General features: G+C 45.2%; 1 protein-coding gene across 1 annotated transcript; it reads right to left on the bottom strand.

The window, feature by feature from the left end:
- Positions 1-3,147: 3,147 nt before the first annotated feature.
- On the bottom strand, positions 3,148-20,675 carry amdhd2 (amidohydrolase domain containing 2). The gene is made up of 12 exons (XM_072442716.1): positions 20,535-20,675; positions 18,134-18,242; positions 17,920-18,056; positions 17,198-17,337; positions 15,374-15,428; positions 12,023-12,235; positions 11,118-11,206; positions 5,756-5,900; positions 5,225-5,332; positions 4,527-4,595; positions 3,750-3,851; positions 3,148-3,416 (listed from the first exon to the last, which is right to left on the bottom strand). The coding sequence occupies exons 2-12, from the start codon at positions 18,214-18,216 to the stop codon at positions 3,337-3,339; spliced, it is 1,221 nt and encodes a 406-aa protein (XP_072298817.1). The 5' UTR covers positions 18,217-18,242; positions 20,535-20,675; the 3' UTR covers positions 3,148-3,336.
- Positions 20,676-21,052: the final 377 nt, after the last annotated feature.

Raw genomic sequence — 21,052 nt, 5'->3', positions numbered from 1 at the left:
TGTCACACAGATTATTCATGATTGTGTAGCTCTGTGAGGTGAATATAAAACATTCAGTGCAGTTCATGAGGTGCAGAGGAAGACACGGCACGATTCATGACTCCAGAGTTTTAGCCGTGGATTTAACCGAGGCCAAAGTCAAACTGGCCAAAGACAGAGAGAGAGAAAAGAGCTCTGTTCTGGGCGGGATTCAAGACGCTAAATTCTGGCCGAACAATCGATTGACAATTTGAATGGTTGTACTTTGCAGATCACAGAGCGTTCAGTTCTCTAGGTTTTCTCCCGTTTCAGGCCGAAACCTAAACCTAAAGCTACCGTAAACGGGAACAGTTTTGCCTCATTTCTTTGACTTCTCTGCATGTGAGGGGCGTGGCTAAAGCTAGCGTGCACAGGAACAGTTTTGCCTCATTTCTTTGACTTCTCTCAAAGCCTCTACACCGTGTTTGAACCTCTCTTTATGTCATGCTTTGGCTTTGGATCATGTCAGACGCATTATGACCTGGAAATATCAGATTCTGGCTCTTGACAAAGCGAGTGCTGTGAAAATGCTACAAAAAAGTGTCTAAAAGCATCAAAAACGTGACTCAATAAAAAATATGTGACAAAAATGGGATCAGACTCGACAAATTGTGACTAGAAGAAACCAAAACATGATTATAAGTTCAAAAATGTGACTAATAGTAATAATAATAATAATACTCTTGACAAAGCGAGTGCCGTGCGGCCATAAACAGGAAACGGCTGTTGCTAACGCGCTTTGCTAGCTTTGTGTTTAAGTTAGCGTCAGTGGAAATACAGCGCTTTAGCACAAGATCAAGTCAGAGTTTGATGACGTGTTATTCGATGTTTTTTGCCGTTTTGTTTTAGCCTGAGTCTGTGTTCTCTCTCGTCCAATCATCTGGCTGTGCTGTGAAGCTCCTCCTCCTGAACTAAAGTCCACCTGGAGCTCAAAAGAACCAGAGCGCTTTGGGAGCTAGAACCGGTTTGGATCCACGAAAAACAGCCCTGACCAGAGACTTGAGACAGCGACACACTTTCTGACCCAAGCGATCCAAACAGAACCAGTGGAAACGGGGCGTGTACAGTCGGGGTCCGGCCTCAGGTTTGTGCTGATGTTGCCGCTCTGTTCTGGGTGAATGGGGTCTTTGCTGTTGACCGTAAAGCTCCGAATTCTTCACATTCACTGCCCCCAACACGACACCATGAGACAGAGGTTCACAAAGCGAGGTCCGGGGGCCTGCGGAGGACTCGAAACTCACATTCCCAGTGTCTTGTACAGGTGTTTTTATTTTGTCTTTGAACGTGGAAATGCCTGAAATGTTAAACTGAAGTGTTGTAAATATGGGTTTGAAGATGGTGCTTTTATATTCTGAGCCGTTTGTTTGCTCCATCTCAAATTATCACATCACGATTACAGGAAGGAGTCAAAATATCTCATTTAATACGTAAACATGTTGCTCTTGTGAACGCGCTCGGATATTTCCACATCTGTTTTCATCTAAAGACTTTTCATTTAAACTCCGTACACACAGATTGTTTATTTAAACTGTAAATCTGCTCTGGATTAGATTCTTCTTTACGCTGAGCTCATAAGCACAACACTGCCCCCTGGTGGATGCTACATTAAGTACAACACTGCCCCCTGGTGGATGCTACATTAAGTACAACACTGCCCCCTGGTGGATGCTACATTAAGTACAACACTGCCCCCTGGTGGACGCTACATTAAAGGCGGTATGGACGATTTTTCGGCGATTTGAGAACGCAGGCGGAAGTGCGCATGTGCACTCCCCCGTGCGGTCTGATACAACACACACGTGCGTTTGTTTATTAGCGCAACGGAGCGCATCGCATCTCTCGTCTCCCGTAGATTTCTGTCCACTTCTGCGTCAGCTCGAACTGTCTTTCTCCGTCTTCATTTTGCCCCGTACACTGAGGGAACTATATTATGATAGATCCATGCGCTTAGACACGCGGAAACGTGGGGACGAGCCTGACGCGGCTGCAGGTGAGCGGTAGGTGCGTTTTATGATTGATACGTGGCAGGACAAATGATTTATCCACGCAACGAGGAAATATGATAAAAAATTTGCTGAAAAAAATCGTCCATACCACCTTTAAGTACAACACTGCCCCTGGTGGATGCTACATTAAGTACAACACTGCACCTGGTGGATACTACATTAAGCACAACACTGCCCCTGGTGGATCCTACATTAAGTACAACACTGCCCCTGGTGGACGCTACATTAAGCACAACACTGCCCCCTGGTGGATGCTACATTAAGTACAACACTGCACCTGGTGGATACTACATTAAGCACAACACTGCCCCCGGTGGATCCTACATTAAGTACAACACTGCCCCTGGTGGACGCTACATTAAGCACAACACTGCCCCCTGGTGGATGCTACATTAAGCACAACACTGCCCCCTGGTGGACGCTACATTAAGCACAACACTGCCCCCTGGTGGATGCTACATTAAGAACAACACTGCCCCCTGGTGGATGCTACATTAAGCACAACACTGCCCCCTGGTGGACGCTACATTAAGCACAACACTGCCCCCTGGTGGATGCTACATTAAGCACAACACTGCCCCCTGGTGGATGCTACATTAAGAACAACACTGCCCCCTGGTGGATGCTACATTAAGCACAACACTGCCCCCTGGTGGACGCTACATTAAGCACAACACTGCCCCCTGGTGGATGCTACATTAAGAACAACACTGCCCCCTGGTGGATGCTACATTAAGCACAACACTGCCCCCTGGTGGATGCTACATTAAGCACAACACTGCCCCCTGGTGGCTGCTACAGGAGACTACAGTAAACCGCTCAACATTAAACCAGAGCTTTGAACGAGTCTTTCTTGCATTTATTAAATTACAAGTGTTTACATAGTGGACTCGCCTCTCCACAGATCTGACCTGTGACTTGGCCTGGTTGTCTCCATGGAGGAAATTACTGTGGAACATTCCAGGCAATAACATATTCTCGTGGAGACAAGCAGATGTCTCCATTAGAATAATTACATATTGTTTTCTTTCAAGAGCAGGAAGGAATATAAAGGTGTGATATCGCCCCCCAATGGCCTACAACACCACTACAAGTGCTTTAGTGAAACACACAAAAGGTAATGTGAGGTTAATTCAACTTTATTACAAAAATAAAGAATCATATTTTAACCAAAACAAACAGAATTATTTGAAAAAGGCTACAAATAAAGTATAATGATCAGGAAGGTTAATTTCACAGTAAGGACTGACTTTACTCCTGCTTCTGGTGGTTCAGTCGTTTAGTGTCAGTGGTACAGTTTAAGGCACTTTTATTATGTCTTTTTCCTCCAAACTTCTTCTCCAGAAATGTACGTGGATTTAACGTTTAAGTTGTCGTCCAGCAACACCAGGTCTGCAAACGACACCAAAGTATCACGCATTATTAAAAGAGCACAATCACTGCGGACGCTACGTTTGTCTCTCAACCAATTGGCTCTGAAGTCATCCCTATAAATGCACTCTCTCCCCCTCCATCAACCCAATATGACATATGGTTTATGTAGGTCTAAACTACAGAATTAGCAGATTTTATACGGAATAAAACCTCATGGAGACACAGGGACGTTTAGTCTCAAAGGTAGAATTACCTCACTTTTATTACCAAATGGTAATTATATATATATATATATAACTGTAATTCTAACTATTCAAATCGTTTACTTCCAACCTATTTCTGTGGCCTGACCTGCATCACAGCCGTAGTCTAGCGCCCCCTTCCTGTGGCTGAGGTTCAGCAGCTGAGCCGGGTGTAAAGAGGCTGCCTCCAGAGCCTCCTCCACACTGCAGCCTGCATAGAAGAGAGGTCAAAACGGGGTCAAAACAGAGGTCAAAACAGAGGTCAAAACAGAGGTCAAAACAGAGGTCAATTTAAGGTCAAAACAGGGTCAAAACAAGGTCAAAACAGGGTCAAAACAGGGCTCAACACAAAGTCAACACAAAGTCAAAACAGGGTCAAAACAGAGTCAAAACAGAGTCAAAACAGAGTCAAAACAGGGCTCAACACAAGGTCAAAACAGAGTCAAAACAAGGTCAAAACAAGGTAAAAAACAAGGTCAAAACAGAGCTCAACACAAAGTCAACACAAAGTCAACACAAAGTCAAAACAGGGTCAAAACAGAGTCAAAACAGAGTCAAAACAGAATCAAAACAGGGCTCAACACAAGGTCAAAACAGAGTCAAAACAAGGTCAAAACAAGATAAAAAAACAAGGTCAAAACAGAGCTCAACACAAAGTCAAAACAGGGTCAAAACAGGGCGCAAAACAAGGACAAAAGAGGGAAACAATGGGAAAATCCAGAGACTGGATAAACAAGTAACAACATTTAAAGAACTATAACATAAAACATTAGTTCTCACACACTATTATATGAAGCGCTCCTTTGTATAACTTCAGAGCTATAATTGCATCACATTAAACATTACGTCCTGTGATAACTCTAGCTGTTTGAGTGGTAACACTGACCTGAGGCGTGTCTGAAGTGGCGCACACACATGTCCATGGTGGCAATACTGCCACTCAGCGTCTTTGTGCCTGCAATCAAACAGAAAAGTGTTAAACATGAAACTTTAAACACACTGAATGTGGGCATTACTAATAGATACTAAAAGAGACATTGGGCTTTTATATAGCATTGAAGATGTTCTATATCTATATTTTTAAACTTCAAATTAAGGATTGACCAGTTTTGAATTACTACAAATTATATTTGGACACTTATGAACGACAAAGATTGCCCCACAAAGTTTCGTACCGCCCCTTTAATGTTCTTTAACCTTGCATACGACCTCTTAGTCTATCATCCATATCCAGTGTTCCAAGGTAGGTCCAAAAGTCAAAAGTCAAAGTCAAACATTTTTATTTAAATCCTGCAAACCCAAAATAAGTTCCTGTGCCGTCACCGCGCGGAGAAAAACACATTTGATCGCTCTCACGAGTCAGATCTGGGTCCTCTTGGTCCATGTAACAAGGACCTGCTCCAGACCCGGAGAGTCAGCCTAGTGTCCAAAGAGGCACCTGCGCTGAAATAAATGAACCCCCGACCCCGCCTCAGCTGAGCAGGTAAAGAATGAAAACTTAACCACATAATCACACGCCATTAAACACACACCACACGTGACAAACATGTGTCGCCTGTGCAATGTGCGAATCCAGTTCCAGACCTGCGACATAGGCGTGCAGCCCCTGGATCTCAAGGACCTGCTGCCCCAGAGTGTGGCGTCCAGGAGGAAGCCCCATGGCCATGATCGCATCGGTCACTAAAACTAGACCTGGAAAGAAAGTAAAATATAAACTTATTATGTACAACTCCCCATACTGAAGCTCTGTGGGCGTTACCTTTAGGGTGGGCTGGGCTCTGTGGGCGTTACCTTTGGGGTGGGCTCTGTGGGCGTTACCTTTAGGGTGGGCTCTGTGGGCGTTACCTTTAGGGTGGGCTCTGTGGGCGTGGGCTCTGTGGGCGTTACCTTTAGGGTGGGCTCTGTGGGCGTGGGCTCTGTGGGCGTTACCTTTAGGGTGGGCTCTGTGGGCGTGGGCTCTGTGGGCGTTACCTTTAGGGTGGGCTGGGCTCTGTGGGCGTTACCTTCGGGGTGGGCTCTGTGGGCGTTACCTTTCGGGTGGGCTCTGTGGGCGTGGGCACTGTGGGCGTTACCTTTTGGGTGGGCTCTGTTGGGGTGGGCTCTGTTGGGCGTTACCTTTGGGGTGGGCTCTGTGGGCGATGCGCAGAGCTGCTGGATTGGTGTGGATCCCGTCTGAGATCATCCCGTAGAACACGGTCCTCTCGGGGGGGACGCGGTCACTGGTCAGAAGCCCCACGATGCCGGGGTCTCTGTGGTGGAACTGACCACAAACACACTAAGGTCAGAATCACAGTCGTTTCAGAACATAAGGTCAGCACAACATGAGAAATGATTATGATACGACTGGAAGTGCTGCAATATCAATATTATTGTGATAGTTTCATCTACGTGACACAAAAATGTCAAACCGTTTCAAAATAAGGTCTAGATTTCCAGGAGTTGAACGCGCCACCTTCTCGCCGCTGTAAGGCAGGGGTTCTAACCACTGTACTAATAACTTTATATCCAATAATCTAGCAGATCATAGGGTAAAGACATTTTCAAGGATTAAGTGGTACGGGACAGGGGTCAGGGGTCAGGGGTCAGGGTCTATCCTCTGGAGGCAGGAGTTATTTTCTCTGTATGCAAGACTCTTAATCTCAAAAGAATCTCCACATCTTCATCTGGAGCCTTAATGTGAGGATCGACACGTCTCCCGTGCAGCCGGGACTAGACCAGGAACAGAATAGGGACCAATTTGTGACAGTTCGGAGGGGACAAGGCGCTAAACGCCGAACCTCAGAGCGCCGTGAGCTTCACGTCTATAATAGGTTTTCTCCCCTCAGCGATCACATGCCCGCTGAACACACGAGAGAAACTCTTGTAATCGGGAGTTCTATTGTTAGAGACGTGAAGCTGCCAGCTGCTAGCGTTAGGTGTTACCCGGGGGCCAGAATGGGTGACATCGAAGGAAACCTTAGGATCTTAAAGCGGAGTAGGACCCGTTTCCAGCGAGTCGTGATTCACGCAGGCGGTAACGACGCCCGGCGGAGACAATCAGAGGTGCTCAAAGTTCAAGTAGCCGCGGTGTGTGACCTAGCGAAGTCGATGTCAGACACTGTAATATTTTCTGGTCCCCTGCCCAATCGGATCAATGCTGAATTGTACAGCCGTCTCTCAGCATTCAACAGCTGGTTATCCAGATGGTGCCCTCAAAACAACGTTGTCTTTATTGATAACTGGAGTGCGTTTTGGGGAAAGCCCGGGCTCATACGCAGGGATGGCATCCATCCGACTTCGGAGGGTACATCCCTATTAGTTCGGAATTTGACCGATAGTCTTAGTCGTGTTAAGTGACCATCTAGGGATGAGCCCCAGGTGCAGAGCAGCAGTTTAAGACGCTCCTCTTTCGCTGAACTCTCGCCCGTTCTGTTACATGTGAAGTGTTCAGATTCAAGACAGATAGAGACTGTGTGTGTCCCTCGTGTCCCTCGTACAAATAATGCCAAAAAGTCACATCTCAGAAAAAATATTTCAGGCGTCAGACCAAATAACTTAAGGAAAATAACAATCACAAATGACACAAATGAATAAACACATAAAATGTGGACTGCTAAACATTAGAGCAATTTCCTCCAAATCGCTCTTAGTTAATGAATTAATTACTGACTATAACATAGATTTTCTAGCTCTAACTGAAACGTGGCTTCAACAAGACGACTATGTCAGACTAAATGAGTCCACCCCACCCACCCATGTTAACTTTCAGACTGCCAGGAGCACAGGCCGAGGTGGTGGTGTGGCAGTGATCTCACACTCAAGCCTACTCATGAGCCCTAAAACTAACAATGCATTTCACTCATTTGAAAGCCTCATGCTGTCGATCACATGTCCAAATATGAAAAACCAAAAAGGAGTTTTGTTCATAGTTATCTACCGACCTCCTGGTCCCTATTCAGAGTTTTTAACAGAGTTTTCTGACTTTATATCAAACTTAGTGTTAGCCTGGGATAAAATAGTTATAGTTGGAGACTTTAATATCCACGTGAACATGAGTGATGACGCTCTCAGTAATGCCTTCAGCGCCTTGTTAGACAGCATTGGTTTCACTCAAAATGTAAATAAACCGACTCACACCAATAAGAACACTCTGGATCTTGTCCTAACGTATGGAACAGAGATTAGTGACCTCATTGTCCTCCCTCAAACCCCTATATTGTCAGATCATTTCCTAATTACCTTTCAGTTTATTCTTAAAGATCATCCAGTCCCACAAAATAAAGTTATAATGAAAAGGACAATATCTGAAAAATCTATCTCAAAATTCAAAGAAATAATAGAGCCAATATTCAGTGACATGTCATGTGATCCTGCTGAGAACAGTTTTAGTCCCAGTTTAAGTGATCAATGTGTCGACTTGACCATGAATTCTCTGAAGTCTGCTCTTGACGTTGTAGCGCCGTTAAAACAGAAGGTCATTAGGCCAAAGCGCGCCTCCCCCTGGTACAACCAAGAACTGCGTTCACATAAACAAAAAGTTAGAAAGTTAGAGGGATTATTTCGTCGCTCTCACACCGAAGAATCTCTAAAAGCATGGAAAAGTTGCCTGCTGTCCTATAAGCAGGCTCTGCGTAAGGCCCAAACCAGATATTATTCAAATCTAATAGAAGTCAACAAAAGTAACACTAAATTCCTTTTCAGCACTGTAGCTAGGCTAACAAACTGTCACAGTGCAGTAGAGCCCTCAATCCCAGCTACACTTAGCTCTGATGATTTCCTCCTATTTTTTAACAATAAAATAAAAACAATCAGAGATAAATTAGATGAAATTACCCCCGCTATTAGCCCTGAACAAGCCCAAGCTGTAAATCTAACGTCTCATATAAATCCACCTGTAAACTTAGAAAGGTTCACAGCTGTTGATCAAGCAGAGATAACTTCAGCCATTATGTCCTCTAAAAGCTCAACTTGTGTCCTAGACCCCATTCCAAGCAGACTCCTCAAAGACATTCTCCCCCTAATTATAGACCCTATTCTTAATATAATAAATACTTCACTCGAAAGTGGCTATGTTCCACAGTCCTTCAAACATGCAGTCATTAAACCTCTTCTGAAAAAGCCTAACCTAGATCCCGACCTATTGGTAAACTACAGACCTATTTCAAATCTTCCCTTCGTCTCTAAAATCCTTGAAAAAGTTGTAGTAAAACAGCTTTGTCGCCACCTGCAGGACAATAACTTATTTGAAGTTTTCCAGTCAGGGTTCAGAGCCCACCACAGCACTGAAACTGCACTAGTTAAAGTCACAAATGATTTGTTATTAGCCGCTGATGATGGACTGGTTATCAATCCTGGTTCTGTTGGACCTCAGCGCAGCGTTTGACACCATCGACCACAACATTCTACTGCAGGAAGGCTCCTCCCAATGGGCGGGTCTTACCACAGAACAGTATTAATATCGGAGTTCTCGACCTAAATTCTGTTATTGACAATGACTCTTGGATGAGAGTCGAAGCGTCTATTTTTTCAAACTGAGTCCAGATGACTACAACTGAAGCTTTTTCTACTACTGCAGAGGTTAGAATGTGATGTAGGTGTTGGAGGAACAACCCTCAGCTGGTTTAAATCCTATCTATCTGATAGGTTCCAATTTGTTAATGTAAACAAGAGCTCCTCACCATGCTCTAAAGTAATTTACGGTGTGCCACAGGGTTCGGTACTCGGTCCAATTCTGTTTACTCTTTATATGCTGCCATTAGGCAACATTATCAGAAAGCATGACATTAACTTCCACTGCTATGCAGACGACACTCAGCTGTATTTATCAATGAAACCTGATCAGAGCGATCAAGTAGACAGACTTAGTACTTGTGTGAAGGAGATAAAAACCTTGATGACACTTAACTACCTGCTTCTTAACCCTGAAAAAACCGAGGTCATTGTGCTGGTCCTAAACATCTATGAGACGCTCTATCTGAGCAGATAGTCACACTGGACAATGTCAGTGTAGCCTCCAGTTCTACTGTAAGAAATCTTGGAGTCTTATTTGACCAGGAGCTCTCACTTAAAGCTCATATAAATCAAGTCTGTAAAACAGCCTATTTCCATTTGCGCAACATCGCCAAAATCAGAAGAATTCTGCCTAAAAGCGATGCTGAAAAACTTATCCATGCATTTGTAACGACTAGATTAGACTACTGTAACTCCCTGCTTGCAGCGTGTCCTAAAAGCTCCATAAAAAGCTTTCAACTGGTTCAAAATGCAGCAGCAAGATTACTATCAGGAACAAAAAGAAGAGAGCACATTACGCCAGTGCTGAAGTCTCTTCACTGGCTCCCCGTCGAGTCCAGAATCAAATTTAAAATTCTACTCTTGACCTACAAAGCCATAAATGACATGGCCCCATCCTACCTCAAAGATGCTATAGAACCATATCATCCAAACAGAGCTCTTCGCTCTCAGAATGCCGGCCTTCTGGTGGTCCCAAGAGTCTCTAAAAGTACAGTAGGAGGTAGAGCGTTTAGCTACCAAGCTCCTGTGTTATGGAATCAGCTCCCGGCCCATGTTAAATATGCTGACACAGTCTCTTCATTTAAGTCCAGGCTTAAAACGTTCCTCTTCGAAATCGCTTATGGTCAGACTAGTTAGGAACAGAAACATAAACCCACAGCTTCAGCTACGCTGCCCTAGGAGTAACTATGCTGGGGGAAGTATGTCAGCTTGAGCACTATCCTCTTCTTCTTCTGACTACTTATGCTATCAAACAATATTTATTTTTTGATTCCACTTGCAAACAGTTCACACCGCCTTCTTTTCTTTCTCTCACTCCTGAGGACCTGTGGACCCAGATGTCCCTCTCCTGGTGAAGTGGTCCCTGCCCTGTGTGGACGGTCCCTCATCTGCCTGAAGAGTGGCTCCAGTTCGCCTCAGACGGTCCCTCATCTGCCTGAAGAGTGGGTCCAGCTCGACTCAGACGGTCCCTCATCTGCCTGAAGAGTGGGTCCAGCTCGCCTCAGACGGTCCCTCATCTGCCTGAAGAGTGGGTCCAGCTCGCCTCAGACGGTCCCTCTTCTGCCTGAAGAGTGGGTCCAGCTCGACTCAGACGGTCCCTCTTCTGCCTGAAGAGTGGGTCCAGCTCGCCTCAGTCGGTCCCTCATCTGCCTGAAGAGTGGGTCCAGCTCCAGTCTCCCTCGTGTCCGTCTGTCCGTCTGTGAGAGTCGGATCTCTCCTTCACTGGAACTCCTCCAGGTTTCTACGCTTTTTTCCCAAAGAGTTTTTTTTTTGTAGTTTTTCCTGGCCGAGAAGGAGAGTCTAAGGACAGAGGACCCTGGGACATCGTCCCTCGCCACCACAGACATTGTCTGACTCCCTCGCCACCACAGACATTGTTGATTCATTTCTCCCTGTGGCCCTCAGAGGCAACTGTTGTTGTGATTTTGGGCCTTACAAAAAGTAAATTGATTTAATTTGATTTGACACATAAATGGCACAGACTCACAGGCAGCATGGCATTGAAGAGGTGAGTGATGAACGAAGCTCCGCTCTGGACGGCGTCTTCTGCCTGAGAAAGGTTTGCTGCAGAGTGACCTTCAAACCAGAGGAAACAGACACTTTAGCATGAGTGACCTTCAAACCAGAGGAAACAGACACTTTAGCATGAGTGACCTTCAAACCAGAGGAAACAGACACTTTAGCATGAGTGACCTTCAGACCAGAGGAAACAGACACTTTAGCATGAGTGACCTTCAAACCAGAGGAAACAGACACTTTAGCATGAGTGACCTTCAAACCAGAGGAAACAGACACTTTAGCATGAGTGACCTTCAGACCAGAGGAAACAGACACTTTAGCATGAGTGACCTTCAGACCAGAGGAAACAGACACTTTAGCATGAGTGACCTTCAGACCAGAGGAAACAGACACTTTAGCATGAGTGACCTTCAGACCAGAGGAAACAGACACTTTAGCATGAGCGACCTTCAGACCAGAGGAAATAGACACTTTAGCATGAGTGACCTTCAAACCAGAGGAAACAGACACTTTAGCATGAGTGACCTTCAGACCAGAGGAAATAGACACTTTAGCATGAGCGACCTTCAGACCAGAGGAAACAGACACTTTAGCATGAGCGACCTTCAAACCAGAGGAAACAGACACTTTAGCATGAGTGACCTTCAAACCAGAGGAAACAGACACTTTAGCATGAGCGACCTTCAGACCAGAGGAAACAAACACTTTAGCATGAGTGACCTTCAGACCAGAGGAAATAGACACTTTAGCATGAGCGACCTTCAGACCAGAGGAAATAGACACTTTAGCATGAGCGACCTTCAGACCATCTGCTGACCTTCTGAACCTTGTCTCTTCCCCCTCGAGAGGGATTTGTCTCGGATGTGGACTCACCCAGCGACACGGTGATGCCTCTCTGGCTCAGCTCGCTCACGACGCCGCCGCTGTGCTCCAGCTCCGGGGCCAGGGTCACCACACGCACCGGCTCCAGGCTCCCGTAGGTCTGCAGCAGGTCAGAGAGCCCGGGCGACGAGAAGGACCGGAGAAACTGCTCCGGGTGAGCGCCTTTCTTCTGCGCGCTGATGAACGGACCCTCCACGTGCACGCCTGGCACACACCAACGCACACTACAGTCAAATGATTGTACGCTGAGACTTTTAAAACACATCACACACAAAATACATGATCAACTAAGTAAAGCTTGAAATGCAATGACTGAAGAGTGTTCCATTCATCCATCCATATTCCTTCACTTCATCTGGGGCGAGGTCGCGAGGGCAGCAGTCTGAGCAGGGAGGTCCAGACCACCCTTTCCCCACCTCATCCTGCTCTTCCAGGGGCCAGCTGAGAGACATTGTCCCTCCGGCGTGTCTGGGACTTCCCTGGACATGCTGGAGGGACAATGTCTCTCAAATGTAGATGTCTCTTCCCATGAACCCTCGAGCAGTTGTTGGAGTATAGAGCAGGTCCAGTCTTCCACGACCAGGATTAAAACCACGCTGCTCTTCCTGAATACTGGTTCTGTTGGACCTCAGTGCAGCGTTCTACACCATTGACCACAACATTCTGGTGGCACGGTGGCACAGTGGCTAGCAAGTTGCAGGTTCGACTCCCGAGCTGACCGGGCCTATCTGTGTGGAGTTTGCATGTTCCTCCCTGTGTCTGGCTGGCTTTCCTCGAGTAACTCTGGTTTCCCCAGCGACCACCGCTCCTGAGGAGATACCCCAGGGGCATGTGGACAATAAAGCGTACCTTAACCATTTTCTAAAGCAGAGGTTAGAATGTGATGTAGCGGTCGGAGGGACAGTGCTCAGCTGCTTTATATCACATTGATCTAAACCAGAGCTCCTCACCGTGTTCTAAAGTAACTTTTGGTGTGCCTCAGGGGTCAGTACAGGGTCCAGTTCTGTTTACTCTTTACATGCTGCCGTTAGGTCACATGATCAGAAAGCATGGCATTAACTTTCACTGCTATGCAGATGACACGCTGTATTTATCAATGAAACCTGATCAGAGCGATCAAGTAGACAGACTTAGTGCTTGTGTGAAGGAGATAAAAACCTTGATGACACTTAACTACCTGCTTCTTAACCCTGAAAAAACCGAGGTCATTGTGCTTGGCCCTAAGCATCTACGAGACGCTTTATCTGAGCAGATAGTCACACTGGACAATGTCAGTGTAGCCTCCAGTTCTACTGTAAGAAACCTCAGAGTCTTATTTGACCAGGAGCTCTCCCAGAGATTTCTACATTTAACCAAAGGGTTTTGTAGTTTTTACTTGCCGAGAAGGAGGGTCTAAGGACCTAAGGAGGTGCTGGGACACTATCCATTTGCTAATCTCCTATGAATATTGTTTAATCTGTTTTTCACTGTTGCCCATCGAGGAAACTGCTGTTGTGATTTTGAGTTAGATCGATAGTTCCCCTCAATGGCCTTTCTAAACTGCACGAGCTGAGCTTGACCTGCCGACCCCTGACAGCTGACAGGAGCCTCACATCCAGCCCTGATAGGACGTGTTCTTCAGCCTGAAGGCTTCTTTTACTCCCAGTGTCCACCACCAGGTTCAGGGTTTGTCTCCACGACAAGCACCAAAGACCTTGTGACCACAGCTCAGTGAACATGGTCCACTCAGACTCATGTCTCTCCTGGATGTGGGAGGAGCTCTCATGGAGGCGTGAGTAGAAGAACATGCTGTCTGTTTAGAGTCTGTTTACAGTCTGTTTAGAGTCTGTTTACAGTCTGTTTAGAGTCTGTTTACAGTCTGTTTAGAGTCTGTTTACAGTCTGTTTAGAGTCTGTTTAGAGTCTGTTTAGAGTCTGTTTAGAGTCTGTTTACAGTCTGTTTAGAGTCTGTTTACAGTCTGTTTAGAGTCTGTTTACAGTCTGTTTAGAGTCTGTTTACAGTCTGTTTAGAGTCTGTTTACAGTCTGTTTAGAGTCTGTTTACAGTCTGTTTAGAGTCTGTTTAGAGTCTGTTTAGAGTCTGCTTAGAGTCTGTTTACAGTCTGTTTAGAGTCTGTTTAGAGTCTGTTTACAGTCTGTTTACAGTCTGTTTACAGTCTGTTTAGAGTCTGTTTAGAGTCGGTTTAGAGTCGGTTTAGAGTCGGTTTAGAGTCTGTTTAGAGTCTGTTTACAGTCTGCTTAGAGTCTGCTTAGAGTCTGCTTAGAGTCTGCTTAGAGTCTGTTTACAGTCTGTTTAGAGTCTGTTTAGAGTCTGTTTAGAGTCTGTTTAGAGTCTGCTTAGAGTCTGCTTAGAGTCTGTTTACAGTCTGCTTAGAGTCTGCTTAGAGTCTGCTTAGAGTCTGCTTAGAGTCTGTTTAGAGTCTGTTTACAGTCTGTTTAGAGTCTGCTTACATTCTGTTTAGAGTCGGTTTAGAGTCGGTTTAGAGTCGGTTTACATTCTGTTTAAAGTCGGTTTTGAGTCGGTTTAGAGTCGGTTTAGAGTCGGTTTAGAGTCTGTTTAGAGTCTGTTTACAGTCTGTTTACAGTCTGTTTAGAGTCTGTTTACAGTCTGTTTAGAGTCGGTTTAGAGTCGGTTTAGAGTCGGTTTAGAGTCTGTTTAGAGTCTGCTTACATTCTGTTTAGAGTCGGTTTAGAGTCGGTTTAGAGTCTATTTACATTCTGTTTAAAGTCGGTTTTGAGTCGGTTTACAGTCTGTTTAGAGTCGGTTTAGAGTCGGTTTAGAGTCGGTTTAGAGTCGGTTTAGAGTCTGTTTAGAGTCGGTTTAGAGTCGGTTTAGAGTCTGTTTAGAGTCGGTTTAGAGTCGGTTTAGAGTCGGTTTAGAGTCCGTTTAGAGTCTGCTTAGAGTCTGTTTACAGTCTGTTTACAGTCTGACTATGATTATGTTTTAGACGCTTAAACATAAAGAAACAAATGAAATGGACGTGTGAAAAGTACATTTAACCTCTTCCTTTCTGATCCAAACACAAGACTTACAAATGTCTAACGAACACGACTCTACAAGCGATAAATTAAAGAGTTTAAATTTTAAAAATGTGTTGCAAGACATTTTTGCTGCCTAAAATCAGACTAAAACCATAAACAGCAATTTGACTAAATCAAAATTTTAGTCAAAAGAAGACTAAATCAACTAAATTAGAACGTCTTATCAAAAGACGTTCTAAAGACTGCGTTAATCTAAACAGCTCAGCTAACGAGCTAACAAGCTAACAAGCTAATGAGCTAACGAGCTAACAAGCTAACGAGACAAGTGTCGTGTTAATTAGTCATTTCTCACACACACGTACCCAAGACTCCAGCTCCGTGCTGCCCTCCATTTTGGACTGAGATCTGAGGAAGAACCTGCAGAACAGACAAGGTCCAGGACCAGATCCAGGATCAGGACCAGGACCAGATCCAGGACCAGGACCAGATCCAGTACCAGGATCAGGACTAGGACTAAGACCAGGACCAGGACCAGGACCAGGACCAGGACCAGGACCAGATCCAGTACCAGGACTAGGACTAGGACCAGATCCAGGACCAGGACCAGGATCAGGATCAGGACCAGGACCAGGACCAGGACCAGGGCCAGGACCAGGATCAGATCCAGGACCAGGACCAGGATCAGATCCAGGACCAGGACCAGGCTCAGGACCAGGACCAGATCCAGGACCAGATCCAGGACCAGATCCAGGACCAGATCCAGGACCAGATCCAGGATCAGGACCAGGACCAGATCCAGGATCAGGACCAGAGCCAGGACCAGATCCAGGATCAGGATCAGGATCAGGATCAGAGCCAGGAACACTTCAGTCTCGCATGTTACAATATAAAGCAGGACTAAAGCAGGGCTAAAGCAGGGCTAAAGCAGGACAAAAGCAGGACTAAATAAAGCAGGTCTAAAGCAGGACTAAATAAAGCAGGTCTAAAGCAGGACTAAAGCAGGGCTAAAGCAGGTCTAAAGCAGGTCTAAATCAGGACTAAATAAAGCAGGTCTAAAGCAGGTCTAAAGCAGGACTAAAGCAGGACTAAAGCAGGACTAAAGCAGGTCTAAAGCAGGTCTAAAGCAGGTCTAAAGCAGGACTAAAGCAGGTCTAAAGCAGGTCTAAAGCAGGACTAAATAAAGCAGGTCTAAAGCAGGTCTAAAGCAGGTCTAAAGCAGGTCTAAAGCAGGTCTAAAGCAGGACTAAAGCAGGTCTAAAGCAGGACTAAAGCAGGACTAAAGCAGGACTAAAGTAGGACTAAAGCAGGACTAAAGCAGGACTAAAGCAGGACTAAAGCGGGTCTAAAGCAGGACTAAAGCAGGTCTAAAGCAGGCCTAAAGCAGGTCTATAGAAGGACTAAACCAGGTCTAAAGCAGGTCTAAAGCAGGACTAAAGCAGGACTAAAGCAGGTCTAAAGCAGGTCTAAAGCAGGCCTAAAGCAGGACTAAAGCAGGTCTATAGAAGGACTAAACCAGGTCTAAAGTAGGACTAAAGCAGGACTAAAGCAGGTCTAAAGCAGGACTAAAGCAGGTCTAAAGCAGGACTAAAGCAGGTCTATAGAAGGACTAAACCAGGTCTAAAGCAGGTCTAAAGCAGGACTAAAGCAGGACTAAAGCAGGTCTAAAGCAGGTCTAAAGCAGGCCTAAAGCCGGCCTAAAGCAGGTCTAAAGCAGGTCTAAAGCAGGACTAAAGCAGGACTAAAGCAGGACTAAAGCAGGACTAAAGCAGGACTAAAGCAGGTCTAAAGCAGGACTAAAGCAGGTCTAAAGCAGGTCTAAAGCAGGTCTAAAGCAGGACTAAAGCAGGACTAAAGCAGGACTAAAGTAGGACTAAAGCAGGACTAAAGCAGGTCTAAAGCAGGACTAAAGCAGGTCTAAAGCAGGACTAAAGCAGGCCTAAAGCCGGCCTAAAGCAGGTCTAAAGCAGGTCTAAAGCAGGACTAAAGCAGGACTAAAGCAGGACTAAAGTAGGACTAAAGCAGGACTAAAGCAGGTCTAAAGCAGGACTAAAGCAGGTCTAAAGCAGGACTAAAGCAGGTCTATAGAAGGACTAAACCAGGTCTAAAACAGGTCTAAAGCAGGACTAAAGCAGGTCTATAGAAGGACTAAAGCAGGTCTAAAGCAGGACTAGAGGAGTGAGGTGGACCTGGTGGTAGATAGAGGGGGGAGATGTGACCAGTGTGGGACAGAAGGACGTGACTCCGTGCTCCAGGATCTTCTGTCCCACCAGACGAACTCCTGCTGCTGCGTCTAAGGTCGGCTGAGAGAAATCCACTCCAAATCCTCCTGAGAAACAAAAACTCTTAATTATAGCAAAGGGTTCAGTTGTTTCACTGTTTTTAGAAAAAAAAAGATGTTTTAACTCTGATCTAAGAGTCATTCTCAATCTGCGGATCGAGTCTGGGATCTCAGATATTTATCCTACTCTGCGTGGGCCCTGCCCACTGGGCGGTACCTCCTGATAAAGGGTGTTTACAGTTTCACTTGAGACTACTCTTCTTGTATCCTGTAATAGCCTATCAACATCATATTTTAAACTGTAGTTCCCTCATCACTGAGGACCTGATTAGCATCATAATGCCCCGGGCGTCTCCAGCTCCAGGGTTTCAACACACTATTGTACGCGACCGGTAAGTTGTACCTTAAACCTTCATTTCTGTTTAAAGAGGGGTTTATTATCTTTATGAACATAAACCATCTCTTCTCCTGCTCAGAGGGTGGTTTGTGGCTTTAGGATGAAGATGCACGGCGCTCTGTGGTCCTGAATCATAGTGTCTTCTGCCTCTTGTGCAGTGGCTGTTTAGTCTCACGTGTAACGCTGTCTGAACATGCCGTCAGCGACAGCCACATCGGTCATATTTGTTTTACCGTTGATCTGCACGTCGATGAAGCCCGGAGCGATGATGCAGCCTTCACAGTCCACTCGTTCATCTGCAAATCCTTTCTCATCGAAGAAGAGCTTCTCCGGGTCCAGGATGCGGCCCTCGCGCACCCACAGGTCCTCCCTCAAACAGAGACAGAGAAGGACGTGAAGCTCAGCGGATCTGCAAGATTTATGAAGTATCTGTAGTACTTCTGTCACCTCTGCAGATTGTGCTCTCGAAGGATCCTGCAGTTCACAAACTGAGTGATGGAAGCGTCTGACACACATTTATTTGACGGCATTTTCCCCCGAGACAAAGTCCGAAGAGCTGGAAAACAAAATATGTCTCTGAGCAAGACCCACCCAGTGCCATAGAGAGGCCCTCCCACATCTGCAAACAACCTGAAAAATGAACTGGTTCTTTCTAACAATATCTGAAAACAATGGAAGAAACTGAATTTTCAAAAATACAATTTACTTATAGTGTTGTATTTATATTGTACAATCTAATAACAATGATAATGATAATGATCATAATAATAATAATAACAATAATAAGATAAGATAAGATAAGATATTCCTTTATTGTCCCACATGGGGAAATTTCATTGGTGCAACGCAGGTAGATACAGAGGTAGATCCAGAAGAACAGAACAGATCACTTATAGGAAGTCTGAAAAACACTTTCAGTAGAAGATCTCCTATAAATAAATAAAAACTCCCATAGACAAATAAATAAATACATAAATACCATTGCATGTGATCACGACAGTAATTGCACATGAATATGTGCCACGACAGCACATGAATTTCACAGTAATTGCACATGAATTGCACATGAATTCCAACAGCAATTGCACATACGACAGAATTGCACATCAGTATTAGGTTAGGTCAGTATTGCGAGTGTTCAGTACTAACAGTTTTTGTTATAAAGTCTGACAGCAGCAGGAAGGAAAGACCTACGGAACCTTTCCTTCACACATCGAGGGTGGATCAGTCTCTCACTGAAGCTGCTCTCCAGAGCGGAGAGAGTGACCTGCAGGGGGCGACACTCATGGTCCAGCATAGATGTGAGTTTAGCCAGGACCCTTCTGTCCCCCACCTCCTTCACCGAGTCCAGAGCACAGCCCAGGACGGAGCTGGACTTCTTGATGACTCTGTCCAGCTTCCTCCTCTCCCTCTCTGTGATGCTGCTGCTCCAGCAGGCCACACCGTACAGGAGCTGATGCCACCACAGAGTCGTAGAAGGTCTTCAGGAGTGGCCCTGTCACTCCAAAAGACCTGAGTCTCCTCAGGAGTTAGAGCCGACTACGGCGGGAACCGACTTCCTGTTTGTCCCTCTCTTCTCTCGGAGTTTACGTCCAGCCCGTCTGCCTCGTTGCGTTTTCCTTAGGATGTCCGCCGGGATAACGTGACGATCTCCGGGTAAGACGACTGTTCTCCGCAGTTTCATGAGTTCCTCCTTTGTGGAAACGCGGTACGGCGCCGGCCGGGGGGCGGGGCCGGAGCCGGGGGGCGGGGCCGGAGCCGGGGGGCGGGGCCGGAGCCGGGGGGCGGGGCCGGAGCCGGGGGACTCAGAGCCAAGACACATCGCAACGACACGACGAAAACACTCAATCCAGCCGAACAAAGTCAAAACAAGTTAATTTAAAGCGATTCCAGTGCGTGTCCCGATAATAATAATACAATTGATTTTTAAGCTCCTTTCAAACCTCTGTACAATAAAACATGTTTAAAACGTAAAAACAACAGAATAAAACACACAATATTGAACTGCAGTATCTGAACTGAAAGTATCTCTGTTGCAGTATCAGCAGTGAAATACTTTTACGAGTAGTTATATTATTGGGTGGACGTTTTCACCACAACACTTTGTAAATTCTGGAATGGAGCAAAATTTGAGAGGAACATAAAGTGATTTCACTGGAATTAAGCTCAGAATGTCATAGTAAAAGCCTCAGATACATGTTAGTGACATCAGAGCTGCTTTAAACACATTTAACACTGGATTTTACTGCATTTACTGGACATTTCATGGATTATAACAGACACAAAATCAAGACCTTTAGGTTTTACTGGACAAATACTCAGAGAAATGTGGAGTTTTTCCATTTAATCTAAAGATATATTATAGACTTTACCCCAAAAAGATAGATTATAGTATTTATTTTCCATGTGTTGTGTCATTTCTACACTGGAAAATAAACTATCTGAATAAATTAAAAGCTTAGTAGTAGTAGTAGTAGTAGTAGTAGTAGTAGTAGTAGTTATAGTAGCTGAAGTTATAGTAGTAGTATCAGTATTAGTAGGAAGCAGCTCTAAAGACAAATCACGTTTATCTTTGTCTAAATCCAGAGCAGGATTAATTCACTTTACAACAGTTTCTTATCGGCTTCTGTAGGAGGAGGGGCTGCTGACCTTTGACCTCGCCCTGTCAAAAATTTAGGACCCCACTGTTTTCAAATGAGGCTTTATCACACCAACAGAGGCTTGTTCTTCAGATCACAGACGTAGCAAACCAGTGTCAAGGAGTATTTTAAGTCAAACTAGGCAATACTTAAGCGATCACAAGCCTTTCACTAAAGTGCGTGTACGAATATGACGATTTAAGACGTACCTGTTGTTCACAAAAACGTTGAGACAAAAAGGTGCAATCGATCATACGTTTCTGAATCTGCACAAGCACGGGACGAGTTCGGCTTTGTCCAAAGTCCAATAATCTCTAGAAACCATGCACACTTTAGAAGAATATTATTGTGTAAACAGGAAGAAGGTCGAGGCGAAAATGTGTGTCCTGCGGCAGAGTCACATGACGGCGACGGAGGCGAAAACGAAGCGTCAAAAACGTCAAATAAAAACGAGTTTCGTGAAAAGTCAGATGTTTCCAAAAATGTGAAGAAAAAGAAAACAGGAAGTGGAGTGGTCACGTGACGGAGCGGCCAGCTGATCGGGCAGAAGCGCAAACCTGTAACGTTCTGATGCAATTGTTTGTCTGCGTCAGTTTCCAACAGTTTACACCAGTTTACACCAGTTTACACCATCTGAAACTGAAATGACACGTTCTTTTTTTAAATTTAGTTTTGTGAGTTTTATTTCCAGTTGCGTGTTGTGACCGCCAGAGGGAGACAAACACCA

This window comes from Eucyclogobius newberryi, unplaced genomic scaffold (genome assembly GCF_026437365.1).
Source record: "Eucyclogobius newberryi isolate DKJ021-1_F unplaced genomic scaffold, fEucNew1.0.hap1 SCAF_13, whole genome shotgun sequence".
NCBI lineage: Eukaryota > Metazoa > Chordata > Actinopteri > Gobiiformes > Gobiidae > Eucyclogobius > Eucyclogobius newberryi.
This window is presented reverse-complemented; position numbering and strand designations above follow the sequence as displayed.